The sequence below is a fragment of the Phalacrocorax aristotelis genome, chromosome 17, assembly GCF_949628215.1.
Source record: "Phalacrocorax aristotelis chromosome 17, bGulAri2.1, whole genome shotgun sequence".
Lineage (NCBI taxonomy): Eukaryota > Metazoa > Chordata > Aves > Suliformes > Phalacrocoracidae > Phalacrocorax > Phalacrocorax aristotelis.
This window is the reverse complement of record NC_134292.1, coordinates 5,928,433-5,948,856: the sequence shown is the minus strand read 5'-3', so window position 1 is coordinate 5,948,856 and position 20,424 is coordinate 5,928,433. Positions and strand designations below refer to the sequence as shown.

The following is a 20,424-nucleotide window of genomic DNA, read 5'->3' as shown; positions in this document are numbered from 1 at the left end:
ACCCACACTTGTGCAACCAACCAGCCTTTACAGAGTCGTCTCCACTTGCACCTGCATTAGTGAGAGCACAGCAACATCTCTTCTGGTGAAACAAATGCTCCTGCAGTAAGCAATGGTTCTTCTGCTGTCCTGAGACACGTTCAGGTTGAAAACACCTGGTTTGGTTCAAGAACTCTTGGGAAGAGCTAGTGGTGGCAAGAGAATGTAGAAGTCTTGACTATCTTTAAGGAGAGTCTTTTGGTCCAACATTCAGAGATAAGCAGAAGTAGACACACATGGCAAATAGTTTAACTAGAATGAAGCAATAAACTGCATTGTTGTGGGACCAGCTGCTTTTTCTTTCCATGGAACAAAATTGTTGGCCTGTTTTGAAAGGCTGGCTGTGCAAGGACAGAAATCAGAGTCCTGTTCCAAAGGCAAGGTAGCAAATTCACAGCAGATAGATAAAGAGTGCAGTGCAAGCCCTGAGCGAGCACCTGGGGCTTTGCCAAGAGGAAGGGGATCTGGTTTCTTTACTTGCTAACTATGTTCTGGTCATTGGTGCAGGGAAGAGTGATGGACAATTCTTGATTTCCCAGGAGTTCCTGATTAGTTGGAAAATTAATCTGTAAAGACTCAAATAAAACAGACAAATTGTTGGAAACTAGATTTTGAAGAAGTTGACCTCTTTGGAGATCTGATCAGATGCCAAAAATGTGGGTAGAGGAGTGAAACAGGAGGAGTCCATTATGTATGCTTGCAGGAAAAAAAAAAAAAAAGTCCTTGGGGGGAGCTTGGCAGAGGCTTATTGCCCAGAAGACCCAACAACCCCCTTGGCTTCAACCTGCCCCAGGAACTATGGGAGCCTAAGTGCATGGAGATGTGTGCAAGAGCTGAAACATGCCATGAGAGTGAAGTTTACCTTGACACCGTCCGGCCCGGGTGGCCCACTGTCCCCTTCCAGCCCTGATTCTCCCTGTAAGACAGAAGCAAGCAACCTCAGTCTGTGCCCAAATATGCTTTTTTCCCCATGCTTTCGGCAGCTGACTCGTGGCAGTGAGTCAGGCTGCGGCGACAGGAGCCCAGCCTGCACTTTGACACATGTCCTGTCTCATACCCTAACACTGAACAAGCTCTTCCAGGAGTTAGAGAAGCAGTTGAGCCTCCTGCTTTATTCTGAGCCATAGTTTCTCCACCACGGACCCTGCTGCCGGCCTGTGGGAAGACCTCTTTCCCTGTGTTGAAAAGGGGCTCAGTCTGTATTCGTTTAACCTGGGGCTTCCCCATCCTGCTCCAACAACTGACCTTAGTCCTGAGAAGGGGCAAGAGCCACTGCCGGCTTCAATCCACGCATTCATCCCGTCCCTGGCTCCCTCCCACATGTGCACAGTGTAGCCAGTGTTTCCCTGCTTAATGCCTGCCTTCTGCTCCAGCATCTCCCTGCCCGGTGTGGACGGCACCCTCCCGGCGGCGCTCGGCCAGGGAACAGGATGGGTCTGTTCCCACACTGCCCCTTTCATACGCAAGGTTGTCACAGCACTTGGCAAAGCAGCACTGTAGCATCGCGCAGGCTCCCGTAAGCTGGTGAGCTCAAGCTGACATGCTCTGTGAGGAAGGTGTTTCTACCACCCGCAGAAGAAACAAGGGCCATAAGGGTTATGGGATGCCCAGAGCAGGGTCTGTCTGCCCAGGCTGTGGTTGAACAGGGAACGGAGCCTCTGGGGAACTCGTACAGTAGAGGAGTCCTACCAGAAGGTGATTGTACTTACTCTTTGGCCAACGAGGCCATGCTCTCCAGGGACTCCCAGCTGGCCAGGATCACCCTACGAAGAAGGAACCACAGACACGGAGACAAGCCATTTACTGACAGCAAGCATGAAGCACTTCCCATTGCACCCCTCATTTTGACTTTTTGTTTCCTTCTCACACACGAACACCTTCCCTTCAGTTTGCTGGGGGGTCCAAAGGATGGCTTGGCATCCCCAGCGCCTCTGCTCACAGAGGCCCAGCACACGCCTCGCAGGTTTTGTTGCAATGACACCCAACAGGTCAGGGGTCCAGGAGTGGTTTGTGCTGCCTGCAGCTGCAGAGCCAGAAGATATTCCCTTGGCATGGGCCTTTAGCAGGAAAAGCAGCCATGCTGGGTGCAGTAAAGCACTGCAGCAGACACACAGCCGGAGCGAAGGAGAAGAAAGCCAACAGCTCTTTGAGCCCCAGCAAGACTGAAGAGGGTGGAGAAGAACTTGGATCTTTGATGGCACCAAAATGAGCGAACAGAAGGTGTTGGAGTTGGCAAACAAATGGATCTTGGAGACAGACTGTGAGGCTGCCATTTAGTACTGGGGTTACACTGGCCATAGAGCAGCTACCTCTCACATGCGCCCATCCAAGCTAACTGCTCTGCAAGGCAGAGAGCTCAGGAAATGCAGAGGCAGAAAGGGAAAAACGTTTGACCTATCCATACACCTTGTCCTGAAGCAAACTGGTCTGCAAACAATGTCTGCCCAGAGCAACTCCAGCCTGTCCCAGCACATCCCAGCTGTGGAGAAGGAACAGCACGGGACTCTTGCTCTCTGATGCCCCAGCAAGGATGTGTTGCACCGACAGCGGGTAAGGGCGTGTTTGTGCAGATCACCGTGTCCTGCTCCCGAGGAAGGCAGCCAGGAGCACGGGAGCTGAAACACTCGTGCAGTATCAGGACGCCAAAGACACAGTAGCTCCAGTGAAGTGTCAGAAGATTTGCCAAGGAAAACATGGCAAAGGATGGGGCTGGGGGTGGGGAGTGAAGAACAGTAAAGAGGAAATTGCATTTAATCCCCACATAGAGTCTGTTCAAAAGCTCTCCACACAGGAGCAAACCTTCAAACCAAGCTGAAAGGGGGTTAGGATAAAATAAAAACCCCTCTGAGCTGCTCAGCACAGGGATCTTATTCAAACAAAGAGATGGTTTTTATAGGCCTTTCCATGTGGACAAGAAGGTGCATTCATGGCTCTGGAGCACAGCACCCTTCCCCCATAACCATCACAGGAGTTCAGTCCCCACAGGGCTTGGAAACTGTGGTAGAACCATGTCTGAGAGTATTTTTAAGTTTGGGACGTCTTAGACTCTTCTTGTTTTATATTAGAAGCTGCCTGGACCTCTTGGTCTCAAGGACTCCTTTCTCCACTCAGATTTTGGATTGGCAAAAGAGTTAAGCTTCATTTCCAAGGCCCTTCACATCTCTAGGGGCAGAATACCCCTGGGACAGTGCTTCTCCCCAGCGCCAACAGCCCCCCCCTTGGGATGGGGCTCAGAATTTGTAACCAAGGGCTTAAAGTTAACCTGATTTTATTTTATACGCTTTATCTTTTTTTGACTATGCTGGCTGCTTTGGCTCCTGGAGGGTTAACCTGCAATGTTACCAGTCCTGCAGGAACAAAAGTTGCCATTATCTCCCTGGTCTGACAGAGAAATTGCACTAAGAGTTTTTCTTACCTTCATGCCAGGTTCACCTGCAAGGCCTGGTTGTCCCACTGAGCCAGGCGGTCCCTGGAAAAAAAAAAAAAAGATAATGAAAAAACCCATTATGACCAAGTAGAAAGCAAGATCAAAGACATAATTCCTTTAGCAGAGCCCTCCTGGGACAGCGGAGCCCTGGTTGCAATGTAATTACCTCCCTGGAGCTGGCTCAGGGTATGCAGCATCAAAGAGGCCCAGTACCCCCTCGTGCCTGGCTCCTGGGAGGGCTCTGCTCGTCTCTCACACCTCCCCTCTCCCCAGCCAACTCTGGCAAGCACCTCTCTCTAACTCCTTCCAGCCCCTCTGCTTTCTAAGGTTAGTAACCACACTGGGGAGCAGCACTGGGACTACTTGGGAAAGAAGGGAAAAGGTCAAGAATTAGACTTGAAAGCCCTTCACAAGGGTTCGGCAGGTGGCTGATACAGCGGATAACAAAAATGCTCCCTGCAACCCCACTTCTCCATTACCACTGGCGTGAGCACACTCTCCGTGCCACCAGTCTTGTTTTGGCCAGGGCTAAGCGTTAAGGCAGTCTCAGGGTTTGCACACCCAGTGAATTGCCCTGCCTTTGCAGGAGGAGCTGCCCCAGACGACACAGCCTTGATCTGAGCCACTGGCCCGCAGTCCCGGAGAGGCAAGGGCCTGACAGTGCTACCAGCTCCAGGACAGCTAAAGGGAGCCAAGAACAGCAAGGTTACACCAAACCCTCCAGTACAAACTTTGGCCAGATTAGCCTCAACATCTATCACCCACTTTCTCTGGCTGTGATGGGCCAAAAAACATCCTAATGCCAGCAACTGGGCTTGGACCAGAAACCCACAGCCCAGGGCTGCTGCCAGGCTGTACGAGCTGAAAGAAAGTGGCTGGCAGATGAGATAACATGGCCTTATCTATCTGAGCATAGACCCTGGCAGAGGGGCTTGGCATCCCTCAGAGAATCAAAAATGAGCAGCTGACCTGGAAATCTATGGAAAGATAGAGTGAAGATGAGACAATGACCTTGCAAACTGTTACTTGGCGTCCAGCTGCCACGTGCAGCCTTGTGATAGAGGGTAGCCTGAGATGCAGCCTTGTTCATTAGATACCTTTGGTACAGAGATCAGTCGGGAGCTTTAATCTTTGTACATTTTCTACTACCCCTGGGAAGCATGGGAAATGAGAATATGTGAAACAAGTCCAAAGATGGGACAGCAAAGCTTGACTTTAAAGGAATTGAGTGGTTTATTTACTTATCATATTTGCTTTCCGGACAACAATCTTCCTTCTCTTTGCAGTTAAAAATAAAAGAAAAAAGCACATAATCAAGGGAGGACTCAGCTGCCCAGGGAGTAAAGCCAGTTCCTAGCTTGCTGAAAAGGATTCAAGCAGAGGTGGGTGAAGGGTGGATGTTAGGTATATGAACAAATGGTCAAGTCACACAATGAGAAATTTCAAGCTCCAATGAAAGCAAAAGTCCTGCTTTGGTTTCACCAGAGGTGCCAGTGCAGAGAAAGGCTCCTGGAAGAGTCACAGATTTGAATAAAGCTCTGTACTTTCTTGGTTGGCAACATCCAGAGTGGCTCGGTAGCAGCTTTCCAGCTCCCCAGTGTGGTTTACCACACTGAGAGCTCACTCCATCCAGTCTAGCAGCCATGAGAATGGAAACTTTCATGACTCATACACTTCGCAGTAGACTGCATTAAAAGGCACCTTTGCTGCTGTTTTCACAACCAAGTGAAACATCATATCTATATTACAGCTTGGGACCTGTGGAAAGGAGCTACCCACAGTGAACTGGCACATCAGGTATAAACAGCCAAGACTATAATAGTTCAAGGGGAGTGAAATCAAGCCAAGACTGCAGACGAGTTAGGGGGAAACCATGGAGGCATGTCCTGTGCTCCATTAGGGCACTGTTTGGCAGCTGCTACTGCTTTGGTTATCGTGTGTTTTGCCATTGCCTCATGACAACAGCAACCCAAAAGCACAGTCAGCAGCAAAGGCATTTCTCTGAGCTTCTTCCACTGTGTCTTGTCAGCAACGGCACCAGTGAGGGCGGAAGAAAAGACCAGTTTTCAGTTTGAATTGTTACTGTATTTGGTCCCTGACTCTGCACCCTGGTGCAGAAAGGTGGTCTCTCATGTGGTTGTAGACCCATGCCTGGCACATGCTTGTTGGTGTGGTCAGCTTTGAAATATTTCTCTTGTGAAGATGGGTCTGCACATCTATCAACTGGGTGTCTATAGGCTGTGATGATAATGATGATCCTGAATTTCTGATTTTCACTGTTTGCTTTGGAAATTGACTTTCAGACTTGAGGGAAATCCTTCCTGTTCGTGTCCCCAGGTGCGGCGGGATGCACCTTTGTGCATTTACTCCTCTCAGTCCTGCCACTCTTTGATACAAGGGGAAAATAATTAGGAGCAAAGATCAGACCTACCTTATGCCCAATTTCTCCCAAAGGCCCAGGTGGCCCCTGTGGTCCTTGTGGCCCCTGAAAAACAGAGACACAAGGCTCTTTTCATACAACTGTTTTCATTTCTGAAGGGCCATCACTTTCACGGCCTTTAAGATAAAACACCAGTTCCCTCCCGCATCACAGCGGAGCTATGCAGCACGTACGAGGTGGCCAGGAAGCCAGCAATGAGTGTGCATTAACACTGAGGCACCTTAACAGAGAAACAGTGCAGAAGGCCCTTCGTCTTTCTGGCTCCTGCCTAAAGCAACTGCAGCTGGCAACCTGAAAATGCCTGATTTACCCTTTCCCTTCATAGTCCGGGTCAGTCCCCATAGACACAGAGAGCAGGAGACGACCCCTCTTCCTGATTCGGTGGTCCTGAAGCCTCCTTGAAGTCTGTGTCTTCACCTGTCATCTCCCAGTGCGTCCCTCAAAGCTGTGGGCTCAGTTCTGACACTATCAGCCTTCCTCCTGGTCCCACTTCTGCTCTACCTTCCAGCCCAGCCCAGCTCCTCCCATTACATCTGACCCTGTCCCAGACCCAGCCTTGCCCTTCTTCTCTCCCTTCCTTTCTGAAATCCATTGCAGGCTGTATCCTACACTCTCCCTGGTTGATCCATGGCTCCCTTTTGCTTTCCAGGGGTCTGACTTTCTCTTTCCTCATGCCTCCAAGGACTCTAGCCAAGTCTTTCACATCTCTGACCATGATGGAATTGGCAAGGACAGAGAAGCTGGGAATGGGAATGAGTGGTGGGGAAGAGATAAACAGAGAAAGAAATGAAGTGTCTGTGTATGTGCAAGGAAAGACAGATGAAGAGAGAGTGAGTGATAAGACACTTGCCGGGTCGCCTGGAGCCCCTTTTGCTCCTGGAGGTCCAGAAGGTCCTTGGATACCCTAGAAAAATTAAAACCACCAAGGTCAGCTCCAGCCCAGCAGCAATCTTTCATGTCTCTAGGCAGTGATGTGCACCTCAAACACTCCAGTAAAAGGAGCAGAGAGGTGGCCCTGTAAGAGTGACACACTGTCCAAGTTCCTCCACCTGGACCAGGACCCAAAGTGTATGGACTCGCGTGAAACTGAGGTTATGAAAGGAAGCACAAGGGATAGACACTTACTGGGAAGCCACGTGCTCCTGTCTCCCCGGTCTCACCCATCTTCCCCTGTGAACACACAGTTAGAGCAATTAGCAGCCGGGAATGTGCTGGGCCACCTGCGGAGCTCTGGCCAGGAGAAGCTGCAGTTCCCTGGGCACAGCATATGTGTGGGTACCCCCATGGGGGTTTGACCCCACGCCAGGTTTGGCAGGCACTGGCTCTCACAGAGGACATACCTGCAGCCCATCTGGCCCCAGCTTGCCTGGCTCCCCTGGTCGGCCCTGCAGAGCAAAAAGACAAATGCATGTTGGCAAGAGTGCAAACTCTATTGGCGATGCTTTTCTGCCCCAGCCTATCTGCTCTTGTGTTTTTGGGTGTCAAATGGGAACATGGGAACTCCAGTTCCCTGCAGCATTTGAGAGGCCAAATGCCCAGCATCCTGCCCTGAGGAACACCCCTCCCAGCAGGGAGTGTGGGCCATGGGCTGCATGACCTAAGGATTTTTGAGCAAACACTGCTCTGGAGGAGGCTGGGATTCTCAGCTGACTCGGCACAGCCCTGTCTGGCAGGGCATGAAATAAGGGAGATTCCCCATCCCAATTGCATTCATAGGGCCACGTGGGCCATGCAGGGCATGGGGTCTGTGACATTCAATGGTAGGACAAGGGTCCGGCTCTGCTGCACTACTCTCACATCAGACTGCTGCCAATGGGAGAAACTCTCCCATGCACCCCTCTCAAAGCCTGTCCTGGAGCAGGCTCACCTTGGATGAGGGTCTGCTCACGCAGGGTATCTGCCAGGTTCTCTTTGTACCAGGCACCTCCTGCCCTGTGTTTTTTAACTGTTCTGATCTAATTAACACGAAGTACATTAGAACAGATACATATTCCCTTAGGTCATATTTTACCAGTTATGTTAAATTGCTCTGATTTTTGTGCTACATTTAGATACAACAGTAAAGCGCGCTCACTGCCAGTTAAAGCTACTCCCAGTCCTCTGACAGACCCCATTATTTTAGCAGAGGCCCTTTTAGATTTATGGAGTGCTTCTGTATTCATGGTCTCAGACCCTGGCAGCAAGGGCCCTGATGCCTACTTTGGACAGATTTTACTCTGGCTTCACAAAAGATTCATCCCTGCTGGTTGATCCTCATGGAGTGATCGACCATCCCCTGTTTGTGGAGGAGGATGTGACCTTGATCCTGTCCAGGGCATCTCACAACTAAGCTAAAAGCAGCCTTGGCCAACCTGGCCACCCACTGGCATTCACCTTGACACCTCGTGACCCTGGCTCGCCTACTGGTCCATCAGGCCCTCTGGCACCCTGAAAAAAAGCAGAAGAGAGGCAAAAATAAGAACACAGAGTATATGTCTCTCTGGAAAATACAGCAGTCACCCTAGCCTTGGCCACCAGGAAAGTCCATGAGATCAGTCCTGGCTAAGCCAACCTATGCCTCTTTGGGTTGAGCACAGCAGCAGAGAGCCCAGGACTCAAAAGATCGCTTCTGTGCTTCAGTGCTTCATTTCTCACCACTTACCAGCACACAGCACCAAAATACTGTTTATTCCTGTTAAACCAACTACCAACCACAACCCAAAGGCCGAGGAGAAAGGCTGGCCAGTAACAGCCTTATTTTCAGGAAATAGTTACATGACAAGGGTTTTGCAAGGCACAGACTTGCACTTCTAGCCTTATTGACAGCAAACCTCTCCCTTCCCAGAAACCCCCGCTTTTCCAACTGCCCCTGCCCTTAACCCTCGGCGTACCACACTGCCTCATGGTCACAGTCAGGGCAATAAAGCTACAAAATAGAGAGGCACACAAGCACCCACCACCCAGTGCCTCACAGCTGTCCTGGGCCCCAAACTGCTCCCGAAGCGCAGGGTATATTTGCTGGCAGCTGAACTCCAGGCCTTCAGCTACAGTTACCTGCTATTTAAAGAACCGGCTGCTGTTAAGGCTCAGGCAGGTGCTCATGCATATGCATGCTGGGAGGAGCGGAGCTGGCTGTGCCTGCTTTGGCACGCCTGGTTCTGTGCCCGGCGTCTGCTCCCGCGTGCGTGCAGCGGGCACGAGGGCCTCGGGAGGTGTACGGGACACACACACTGCTGCAAATGCTCGGGGCACGTACGAGAGGCCAGACAGATCCTGGATGTCATTAGCTAAAATTGATCAGCTCATGGTGCGGCTCGGGCATCCTTGAGGAAGAGGTGTCCTTGTTCTTCCAGAGGGTGCTAGGCAAGGAGAACGCTGGCCTCAAAGAGGGGATAACTGTGGTCTAGGTTTCAAGCTAATTTCAGAAGAGCTGAACACACAGCTCTCTGCACCATTTGAACCCCAGAAACCAGTGCGTCACGCTGACAGAGAATAAACAGAGCCATGGTCAGGGAAAATAATACACTTAAAAAAGGGCATATCAAGAGACTCTATTAATGCACGTCATGTTCATAATCAGGCCATGAGCTCAGTTGGGACTCTTAGGCGCTACTGCAATATAAATAATAAATAAAAACACAGAGCGGTGCTAGAATATAGTGCTAAGAGGAATCCTGAGAGCAGGCCAATGTGGAAATAGAGAAAACAGGAGCCAATGTGCTTAATCGGGATGCAAACTGAGTGCCAAAAGCAATAACAGGGCTAGGGAGCCAATGCGTTAGAAAAGCAACTCCAGTATGACAGGCGAAGAGAGAGAGACTCACAAAGAAAGGCAGTGTAGCAGCAGAAGATGTATAGGAAACACAGCCAAATTATTACAGCAGAAAAACATTGTCAATATAAAATAATGCAAAAACTTCTGTGCTTGGCAAAACCTCGTGCCGCTTTGTGTACCAGCGATTAAATAACCAAAAGCCTGTATTGCATGCCAGTAAGACACAGCTCTAAAGAATGCTCAGCCTGGTCTCCAGGACAGACAGAAAAGGGCTGTGCACCAGATGGGAACACCACAACCAAATGGGGCGTTTCACAGGTCGGGCCTTGCTACACTAATACAATGGCAGCTCTCTCCAGCCCTAGACACCAAGTGCCCTGGCTCATGCTGGCCACTAGATCAGAGAGCAGCAAAGACTGAAGGTTTTATTAAACCATGTCCCCATAGACCTCAAAGCACAATGACATAAACCAGAAGGTCATTTAAATGCAGGGCTACCGACAGCGCAAGTCAGACCGTACTTTAACTTGCAGTAGTGGGAGAGCTTGGAGGCATCTGGGGAGCTGCCTGGGGCGACTGGGACACCCGGAAACCCAGCAAAAGCACTGCCACCCAATCTCTCATCTTCCCTGGAAAACAACCTGCTCCGCTCCTCTTTGAGCAGCCATTCAGGTATTTTGTGCAACTACATCTTTACCATCCAAGATGATGGGGTGACCTGCTTGTGAAGAAGAGGAAGGATGTGCAGAGGAGAAGGATTATCCTCAGCCCTGGTATTACAGAATGAGGGAGCAGGGATCAGGGGCAAGCGAGACATGGAAACAACAGTGACGACCCAGGTTACAGGTTTCCTTTCCAGGACAAATGCTGCCAGGGAAGGAAAGTGGGATGCATCTGGCCCCTCCGACTCATCTTCTGTAGCCTGTCTTGCCCTGTCCAGTACCTTTGCCAGTGCCGGGCTGCTCTGAGCTGGGTGGAAGCTGTTGGGTGCCTTCAGCTCTCACTCAGCACTGCAGCAAAGGCAGTGATGGCTGTAGTTCTCAGCAGTTCAACCTGGCAGGGCTAGCTGGCTGGCTGGGGAAGTGTTTATGGTATCCTTGTTTCTTCCAGCTGAGCCCTATCACCAGCATGGCAGGATCTGCCAGGGCAATCTCACTTCACAGCAGTCACCTGCCTAATCCCATCACAACACACCTCATTGGCACCTGACCTAAAGAATGAGAAAGTGACCTTGTATTCGCAAATGCATGTGGAAAACTTCATCTTCTCCAGCCTCCTGGGCTGAAACCCAGCATAAAGGGTTCCCCTAATTTGCCCTGACAGGAAAAGCTACATTTAGTCAATTAGTTAAATCTTAAAAACTCTTTTACTGACAACACCGGTTAGAGATGAATGAGTTAGGTGCTGGCAGCTCTCTGGGGAGCATCCCATGCCAAATGCCGCAAGGCACAGCACGGTGCCTTCCTCCTGCAGACCTGCGGCTTGGCCTTGCAGGCGGGGCTGTACGCAGTTCCCGGGCTCCCCTTGGACCCTCAGTGCTTCAAAATTAACTGAACAGCCAGGCGTGCCTACCCTGAGCATGACAGGGCAGAGGGACCCGGGTGAGCATGCAGAGAGGCACCTCGGGGAACAAGCTCTAAGGGCATATGCAGCATGGACCCATCCTAAGAATGGGGTAAGGAGCATGCAGTGAAAGGCATGGCTTTATTAGCGGTGTCAGCATCTCTAGCAGCCCATGAAACAGAGAAGGCAGCTTTTCTTTAGTCTATGTCAGTATTGATATTGCAGTACACAGCTCTGGAGAGGTCCCGTTGGGCCAGGGCTGTACAAACAGTGCAAGCTCCAAGTAGCTTTACAATGTAAACAGGAAAAAAACCAGAGAGTTAAATCGAGATCTGTCTGTTCCTCTGCACATGTGCAGCCAAGGCACAGAGAGATACAGGTTCATGACTGATGGAGCATTTAGGAACCTGCTCAACTGTTTCACCAAAGCCAGTTGGACATGAATATGCAGCCCGAAGGCATTGCCATGTCCATCTCAGAGCAGTTCACCCAAGGTCACGCATGCGCAGGGCAGTGCATGCACTTCAGCACATGAACCGTGAGACCAAGTGTTGTTGCTCATTGCTACCTACTTCCCCCTTTTTGTTGTTACCAGGCAAGAGCAGCCAAACTGGTATCACGCAGAAAATCACCGCTGTGACCCTGTGTCTGAATGCTGATGCTTCAGTTGCAATAAGTCACACTTATGCTGAGGTCCTGAATCTCAGCAGGCAGCAAGACACTCAGGGATGGGCAGAGCCCAGCATTTTTAAAATTCTGGTTTCAATGTCTTATGTGGGCACATTTCTCACTGTAATCCCTGTGTAGGCTCCCACGGAGCTATGTAGTAGAAAGCTAGTGTTAAGTTCTTGCAAATCTCACCTGCAATCACATTCTACCCCCTTTAATCATGAGTTATTTTTAATGTAGGCTCCATCAATAGTAGCTAAAGGTCACAGTGCCACATGATCAGTGGGTACACAGGCCAAGGCAGTATTTCCCTCAGAAACATGCAATACAGAGCAGCACTATCAGCAACCCCAGACTAAACAAAGTGTTACGATGTTGGCTAGATATGAACAGCATCAGCTCACAAATGCAGGGGAATTCAGCTCCAGGCTTTGCATCTCAGGTTTATTGCTAGTCCATGGGAGGCAATAGAGGGCTACCCTGCTGCTAGAGTAGAAAACATCCCTGCAGAACAGAGCTAAATACTCAACAAGGTGCTCCTGCAAAGCAGTGCTGCATTTCCCCAGGTTTAAACATATAATCAGAGCTCAAAGAGAGCCAGTAACCAGCCTCCGAATAGCAGAAGCAGCAGCACGAATAAGCAGTCAGTAGCTCCTTTCCAGAAATCCAAAGCTTCTTCCTTACCACGTTATCCAAATATTGATATTTCACTGTCACAGTCTGGCCAAATGAAAAGCAAGCAGATGCCTTGACTGAAGCTGAAGGGAGACATTGCTGGCCATAGATCTGTAGCTAACTTTTCCTCAAACACTTCTAATGCTTTTTCAGCCAACTAGAAGGATCCCTGGGAGCAAAATGATATACCTCAGCTTTTTTTCCCCATGAACATCTTCTCCTCTAGGCTTAGAAAAAGCAACTATTTTCAGGTTTGCTTAGATAACACCACTTCACAAATCCCTAGCATTTACAAATTCCTGCAGCCAGTGATGCTGCGATGCATCGGGTCCATGTGGCAGAGAGATAGTGGTCCTTTCCCGCTCAGACGTGTGGAGTGCTGGGGGTGCCGGTGCGCACGTCTTATCTTGTCTTTGCAGCCTTCACCTGGGCAACAGTTAAAGCAGGACCTTGATGAATGAATGGAACGGTGGAAAAGAGAAATGTGCTTTGGGATTTGAAAAGCTCCTCTGAGTCGCCTGAGGCAGCACCCAGCATCCTCTCCAGTGAGAGGATAAAATGCCAGAAACAGTGACGGACACCTTGGCCAGAAGAACGGGGCAAGGTAGGTTGCTTTACAGCAGGATTTCAGGCGCAGCTTTATGATCCGAGTTGCAAAGTCATGGCTCCAGTTGATATTTAGCCTTTTAGAGGTTCTCAGTCAAAACCTGGGCTTTTTGATAACACTATCCTCAAGAGAGGGTGCTGGAGACCACACATTTTCCTGCTGTGAGGGGTCGATTAACAGAAATATGCTTTTGAATTTAAGTGAGAGAGGGTGAGGGACTTGCTGAATCAGCCGCCTCCAAATTTAAACCTTGATTTGGTTAAAAAATTAGGGTCAAACATGTGCATAGGTGTCACTAGCTGAACGTTAAGCACATGTCTAAGTGCTACATTGAGTACGGATAAAGGGAAATAACCCTGGGCTCACAGGTCCAAGTTTCTTGTCCTTAGGGAAAAGGAGAGGGGAAATCACATTTATGGAAGGTTGTTCAGTTTCAGTATCAGTTTAATGGGCTAAACAAAGACTTGGGAAGGAACAATAGCCCTGTCGTGACTAAAAAGAAGGTTACAATTTTTGAAGAATTTTCTATTTAAAATTTGTACTTATATCTTGACAATACAAAAGCTATCACAACATAAATACAGACCCCCAAAAGTCTCCATTGTTCTTTACAATTGAAACCATATTTGCTATTTACGTTTCCTTCAAAAGCAAAATTACTTTAATGAAGTATCCACAAACAGAGCTCATGGAATCCACAAACATCTGGCAGAAGCTGCATTCATGTTTCCACTCTGAATTGAATTACGTCCCTTTTGTAAACTAGGATAGACAGAGGGTAATGTCTGAAATTACAATTGGGGGATCATTTCCCCATCCTGAGAAAACCAAGAGCTGGAATAGCAGGACAAACTGAGCAAACAAAGAATACTATGTGCTTGGAATATCTTCTGAGAGTATAAAGAGAAGGAAAATGTGTGAGAGATAGATACAAACCAGAAATCCTCCAGGCAGGAGATCTGCTGGTCCTTACAATACTGACTTTCCCACATCATATTCACTGCAATCTGTAGGAGTTCAGAGTAGAGCCCAAGTTCCTCCTCTTAGAAAGGATGTCCGTCTGTCTCGCAAATTCTGTACTGATTATATCACTGCGGTGCTCAAATCCACCAAATCTCTGCCACGCCACAGTCCAGCAGCGGGTGTTGAGGGCAGGATCAGCGCAGGGCACCAGTTTGGCACCCGCTGGCAGAGGCTTAGCCTTCTCTGCTACTGGTGCCCTTAGGGCAAGATGAAGACTGTAACGCACCCTCTTCCCTGGGCACTGCCTCCTGTCCTTCCCCCACATTCTGCGCTTCCTGGGGTGGCTTTTCGCAGGGCTCTGCAGCCAGCTGGGCCAGAGCTGCTGCTGCATTCCTGGTTTTCAGGGCTGGGATGCACTTTGAAGTCTGGGCTTCCTCAGTGGAGAATTGTCCAGGGGGAATGACTGTCAGAGGGTCTGCTGGACTCAACATCTGGAGAGGAAACTCAATGCAGGGCCCTGAAGCTGAACGTCTCTACCATGTGGTACATCGTTTTGAGAATGGACAGTGCTGGCGGCAGTTGGTGTCCTGCAGGATTTCTCCTGAGGGTTTGGCACCCTCTCTCTGGATCTAGCTATGCTCAAAGGCAGGTCCCTGCTGTGCCAGCCAACTGACTTTCTTCGGAGCTGAATCCAGCTTTTGACTTGGTTTTACCTCATGTGATAATAAATATCCCCTTCGTCATTCCTGACAGTACCAGTGGAGCTGAAAATGGCCTGGTCAGCTGTGGTCTCCTTGTGGGTTGAGGACTTCAGGACAACATAGATGTAAGAAGCCGAAGAAGATGGATGCAAGTGAATCTCTCAGAACGCAAGAGCCAAACACCACAGTTGCGCGCGGCTGCCTGCCGTAAGGAAAGGCTCAGTGCCAGGGGATGCGGCTGGCGTCCCTGGCTGGCAGCTGGGAGAGGGCAGCGCTGGGACTCCTTCTTTGTCACTGCATACATTAAAGGCACTGGCAGAAATGTCTGATCTCCTCGGAGGACCCACCTCTCCAAGAGTCCGCACAGTCAGCAGCCTGGATTCATTCAGAAGGCACTTCCCGTTCAGCTCTGTGCTATAGTTTTACCTTGAGATATTTTCCACTGTCCGTTCAAAGCTCTCCTGTGAAAAGTTCCTCCAGTTTCTCATCTGTCATGATCACAGATGTCCCGGACAGCTCGGTTAATCGCTGCTATGGAGCACGGAGAAACCTCGCTCCCCAGGGGACCCTCCAAAAGCAGAGCTGGGGAGAGAGATCCATGGACCTTCCCACCAAGGAGAACAGAGGCAAGAAGTTGTTTTTCCCAGCCACAAGTTAAAAGCTGAACCCTGATACGCATCTGCCAGGCTTAGATGTTACTGGTGTCCTTCTAGCTGTGCTTTTAAAGCTTAAAGCAGTTCCAGGGTACATAACTCTGTGGTTAAAAATCTTTCTAGTTGGTTATTCCATTTCCTTTTGCTGGTCCCAGCTATTCGAAGAGAGTATTAGCTCTGGTATATGGAAACATATGCAATCCTTGGCTGTCCCGAATTCCCCAAGCAGGAGTTGTAGTAGAAGCAGAGACTGGGGGTGGGTAAAATGTACAGTTTACTCCAGCCTACGTCTTTGAAAATGAAACATGGAAACAGATATCATAAGATCCTTGGAGGGAGAAATGCAAAATATGTTGTTGTTGGGGCCTTCAGCAGAACCCATGTGCACTCACCATTAATACTTTGTAAAGCAGCTGGACAAGGGAAAACAACCCAAAGCAGGGATGCTCCTGCAGTAAATGTCCCACTGAAGAAGAAAGACTGAACAGCTCAGTGGGACATGGGTTGGATGTCACAGGCAGGAAAACAAGCAGCTTTGGCAGGTCTAGAGGTCATTCTGCTGTCGGCTGTCACCCAAACAGAGCAGGAAGAACCACACATGAACTGACACAGAGTGCTTGTGAAATATTTATCCAGTGTAACATGTACTTGCAGCACTGTCGGTGATGTTAGCATCACCCAGTACAAAGCTGGGGTCTGCTCTTTCCAGGCAGAGAGAGGATTCACACGTGCTTACAGCGTGGTACTGTTTAGATATGTACAGATAAAATCAGGGCCTTGTGTTATGGGCTGGAAAAACCCATAGATTACATAGAAACAGGACATGCTTATAATCTGATCTACTGGCAATGCAAAACACACCTTTCTCACAACCCTGCCGAACGCTGCCAGAAGATACTACTCCTGCGAGAACAAAAGGGGAGACATGGGAAGAGTAGGCTGTTGGGCTCCTTGTCAGCTCCATTTCTGCCTGCCTCATTTCTTAATTCTATGACATGGCATAACATTTCCAGCTTTATCTGCCTCTGGTTAAATCACGACACTTCACATCTCGGCTGCTCTCTCTCCCTTGGCAGCAAAGGTACCTTTTCTGGTCTTCTACCTGCACCCTTTTTCCCAGCCAAGATACATCTTCAGATGACTAAATCTTCACCACCCTCACCAGAAGTGCCCATAAACCCTCTTTTGAAACTGCAGGTGGCTGGAAAAGACAAGCAATTCCACAGTAAACTCTACACTGGGACGCCCCTCTGCCCATACACATCACTTGCATTCACATCCCTGATAAGACTTGCTTCAATGACCACAGTCTTTATGCACAGTAGAAAAATGGCTGTGGAGGTGCTGCCCCAAATGCTGCTCATCTTTACACCCCCAAACTAATCCACCAGATTACTTTTCCAATGGCTGAAAGCAGAGAGGGATAAAAGCTCGTGGAAAGTGCTTACCCTGCGGCCTTTCATCCCTCGTATCCCTGGCGCACCACGGACTCCTGCTGGACCCTGAAAGGGGAAAAGGGAAACAAAATGAAGATGGGGGGGGGAGGAAGGCAGCAGCTGTTGGCAACACCCCACATTCCTACGTGATCTGCAGGGGCCTCAGGTACAGACCCCTGACCAGCAGGTTGGTTCATTAAACTCTTGCCAAAGACATTACCGTATTTCCTTGTCTACAAATGGTCCTTTCTTTTCTTTTTTTTTTTCTTAACTCACTGATTGTCTTTGGATTATGAACATTTAGGCCAAGTATCCTGGCTGATGTTTGTACGCTTAAGTATCTGCAGCCTGTTGTCTAAGTGGTGTGATTTGAAGAGAAGTCGAACATCCAGAATTCCCTCCGAAGCTATTAAAAGCAGCTGTTGCTCAGTATCTATACAAAAATAATAATAACCAGGATCTGTTTTTCCATTGTCCAAATACAAAATCAGACACCTCTTCTTAGGTATCCAAGCTCGACCTTTTCAGCCAAATACTGATTTTTATCTTCAAGTAACGGTTGCCCCGTTAGTGCTGCATAAATATTCGTACTGGCAGATAGATGCTAATTTCATTTAGACTGTTGGTGTTGTAGATGATCCTGTTGTTCTTACACTTACAGAAAAGTTTTGGGTTTTGATTTGGATTTGTACACCCTTGATTCATCACTGTGCATACAGAAAATGCAGAAGAAAATGAAACATGTTTTTTTTTTTCTGTTAGAATATTTATCAGTTTGAAAAATCAAAGGGTATGTTCCATTAACAGGACGTCTTTCTGTATTATAACTTTAAAAACCCATATTTAAAGTTAGTGCCTTTTTGCTGTCAGAAAGGAAAACCTCAAAATTACACATTCCATTCTTACTCTTTCAAACATTCCACGTCAAGTTTTGCTATTTATATATTAATAGCTTTTACCAAGTGTCAACCCTGCAAACTCCACCAAGGATCAGAACAAAACTGGACTGTGATCTTCCTACTGCTTGTACCACTGCCACTAATAAAGATTTTGCTTTTGGAATGGAGGTATCTTTCTGCATGGCATCTAAGTTCAGAATACAAATGCTTAGCTGTTCTCACTCAAGATGGAAAAGTTAGTTGACTGTAACTATATTTGTAACCACAGTAAATCTTGGTTTTGCTAGTGAGGTCAGTAGCGACTGGCACAGACAAGCAGTGGATGTGTCAGATGCCTGTTTTATAGAGATTTTTATGATAAACACATCCTGAAATGAAATTCTTTGTTGGTATTTGGAATATCCACTTGGAAGTCTCAGCTTATCCCAAATAGCTTATGAAAATACAAGCACAGAAACATTAGTTGTGATGGCAAAATGTGGAGGGAACAACTAGGTACCACGCTGGGAATTTCAGTGAACTGTTTAGGAGAAGATAAGCGACCTTTAATATACCTATATGTACACATTATTTTCAAAACTATGTATTAACACAAAACACATACCATGATGGTGAGCAAGAAGAAGGAAAAGGAGTTCACAAGCCTCAGTGAGCTGAAATTAATTGCAGAGTTTCCTACCACTGACTATACCTTTGCTTCCCATTCTCAACCACCCTCGATTGGATTTATCAGCCAGCAAGAGCTGCTGAGGCTCACTGGATAGCTTAATCTCAGAGATTTTAACAGTTTAGGACAACAGCATGCCTCAGGTCTGGCTTGAAAAGCAAACAATGAATGTTTGGTGGAGAAACAGGCAGAAACAGCTGGAGTTAATGAGTGGGGATTTGATATTAGGGGATTATTTAATTTACTGGCTTTGTGGGGAAGTTTGATTTATTGAATTATGACTTTTTAAAATGCAGTCTTGGAGGAAACATTTTTCTTGGATAAATTTGTTAGTTATTTGCCTGCAGGAGAACAGGGAACTGAAGGAAGCGGAAGGACCTGGAAACGGTCTCAGCTCCCACAGCTCTGCAGAGAGGTTTCGGCATCTCCAGTCAGAGCTGATGCCTCAACTCATACTGTCATCGTCAGGCCCCAGTGAAGTAAGACAAACCTCAGGCTCAGCTGAAGGTACTCGTTAGTGGTACACTAGATAGTGCTTCGGGACTGGGAGCTCTTTGCCACAGGGCCAGTGCAGAACCCACCTCCGCCAAGGACGCGCTCCTGTCCTGCCGCGTGCTCGCAGGCATGGAGTAAGCGGGGGGCCTGCCTAATGCTCCAGCTGTCCCCAAGTCCTGCAGCAGCTAACGTGCTGGGAAAGTTGCTTAAAAAGGGACATCTAGAGAGATCCAGCTGCCTCCTAAACTTCTCTCAACAGCAAGTGCTGCCATGAGGGGCCACAGAGCAGCTCACTGCTGGGGGCTGCAGGCAGCATCATGCTGTTTTTATTGTGAGGGCTTTGCTGGTGCCACGTTGCTGCTCTTCAGTAGGAAAGGGTCACCTTTCCTTTCCCCCATCTTCATTTATTTGCAACTGTGAAATCTCTCCCCAGCCAGCAGCTGGCTGCAGCTGGTGGGCCCAGAGCATCCCTGAGCTCCCCACAGTGGGCAGAGCTGCCGCTGATCTGGAGGCCAAACATTTGGCACTGCCCGGGCATTTCACTACTGTGATCTTCCAATTAACAACACTGTGGGAATTCACACACTGAGCAAAATCCATTCTCTGTACCCACCCAGAGCTGCCTTTCTCTTGGTTCCAGCGAACGACACACAGAGGCATTTGCGCTGCTGGGACAGCCGGAGCTCCATCTAAATAACGCTGTGGGAAACTGGAGCCACACTAAAATCTACCTCCACGCCAATTGCACACTCCAGCCACAGCTGCACATGTGCCAGATGAGCCCATCCAGACGGAGGGTGCATCTCGGGGCAGCTACTCTGCTGCTCCTCACACTCCAGTGAGGGTCTCTGAAAATGCACGATGCAGTCACTGTAGGATGTAGCCACCACAGGATACAGCTGCTGAATTGCATGATGTGATCACCGTACTGCCAACAATTCCCAGAAGAAATAGAGGGCCTTGCAATAACACCTTCAGCTAATGAGCTTGTGTCCTGCTAAAAGACTGAGGCTGGATTGTGAGTTTTGGATCCCCCATTAGGGAAACATGCTACGAAAGTTTGAATTAAGCACCACTATTTCTTTAGCATCTCTTTCCGTGTTGCTCCCACCCATGCCCCATCCCCTTCCCCATACCAAACTCAAATCGACTGGGGCACAGTTGCTTGACTCAGCCCATAAATGTCCAGGATATGCGATGCTGATTTTTGGTTTATGGCATTACAGGCTGATGATAGCCGTTACTTACTGTTGGTCCAGGAATCCCAGGAAAACCCACTCCTCCTGGTGTCCCAGGGTGCCCCTAAATGGGAAGGAAAAAGAACATGCCTGGTGTGTATTCCCAGGATCTGCTCAGCCCTTCTTCCTCCAAGCGGGACGACAGGAAAAAAGGCATTGTTTGCTGCTTGCAAGGTCAGGCAGGTCTGTTATTTGTCA

At 48.7% G+C, this 20,424-nt stretch overlaps 1 protein-coding gene across 5 annotated transcripts in view; it reads right to left on the bottom strand.

Annotated features, from left to right (window-relative positions):
* COL27A1 (collagen type XXVII alpha 1 chain) overlaps positions 1-20,424 on the bottom strand; it is a 214,281-nt gene that overhangs the window by 39,408 nt on the left and 154,449 nt on the right. For all 5 annotated transcript variants that reach the window (XM_075112252.1, XM_075112254.1, XM_075112253.1 and 2 more), the window contains 10 exons: positions 20,237-20,290; positions 16,940-16,993; positions 8,280-8,333; positions 7,247-7,291; positions 7,032-7,076; positions 6,757-6,810; positions 5,898-5,951; positions 3,455-3,508; positions 1,749-1,802; positions 902-955 (listed from right to left, as the gene is read on the bottom strand). In XM_075112252.1, the coding sequence (XP_074968353.1) occupies positions 902-955; positions 1,749-1,802; positions 3,455-3,508; positions 5,898-5,951; positions 6,757-6,810; positions 7,032-7,076; positions 7,247-7,291; positions 8,280-8,333; positions 16,940-16,993; positions 20,237-20,290 (522 nt within the window). The remainder of the gene's footprint in view (positions 1-901; positions 956-1,748; positions 1,803-3,454; positions 3,509-5,897; positions 5,952-6,756; positions 6,811-7,031; positions 7,077-7,246; positions 7,292-8,279; positions 8,334-16,939; positions 16,994-20,236; positions 20,291-20,424) is intronic.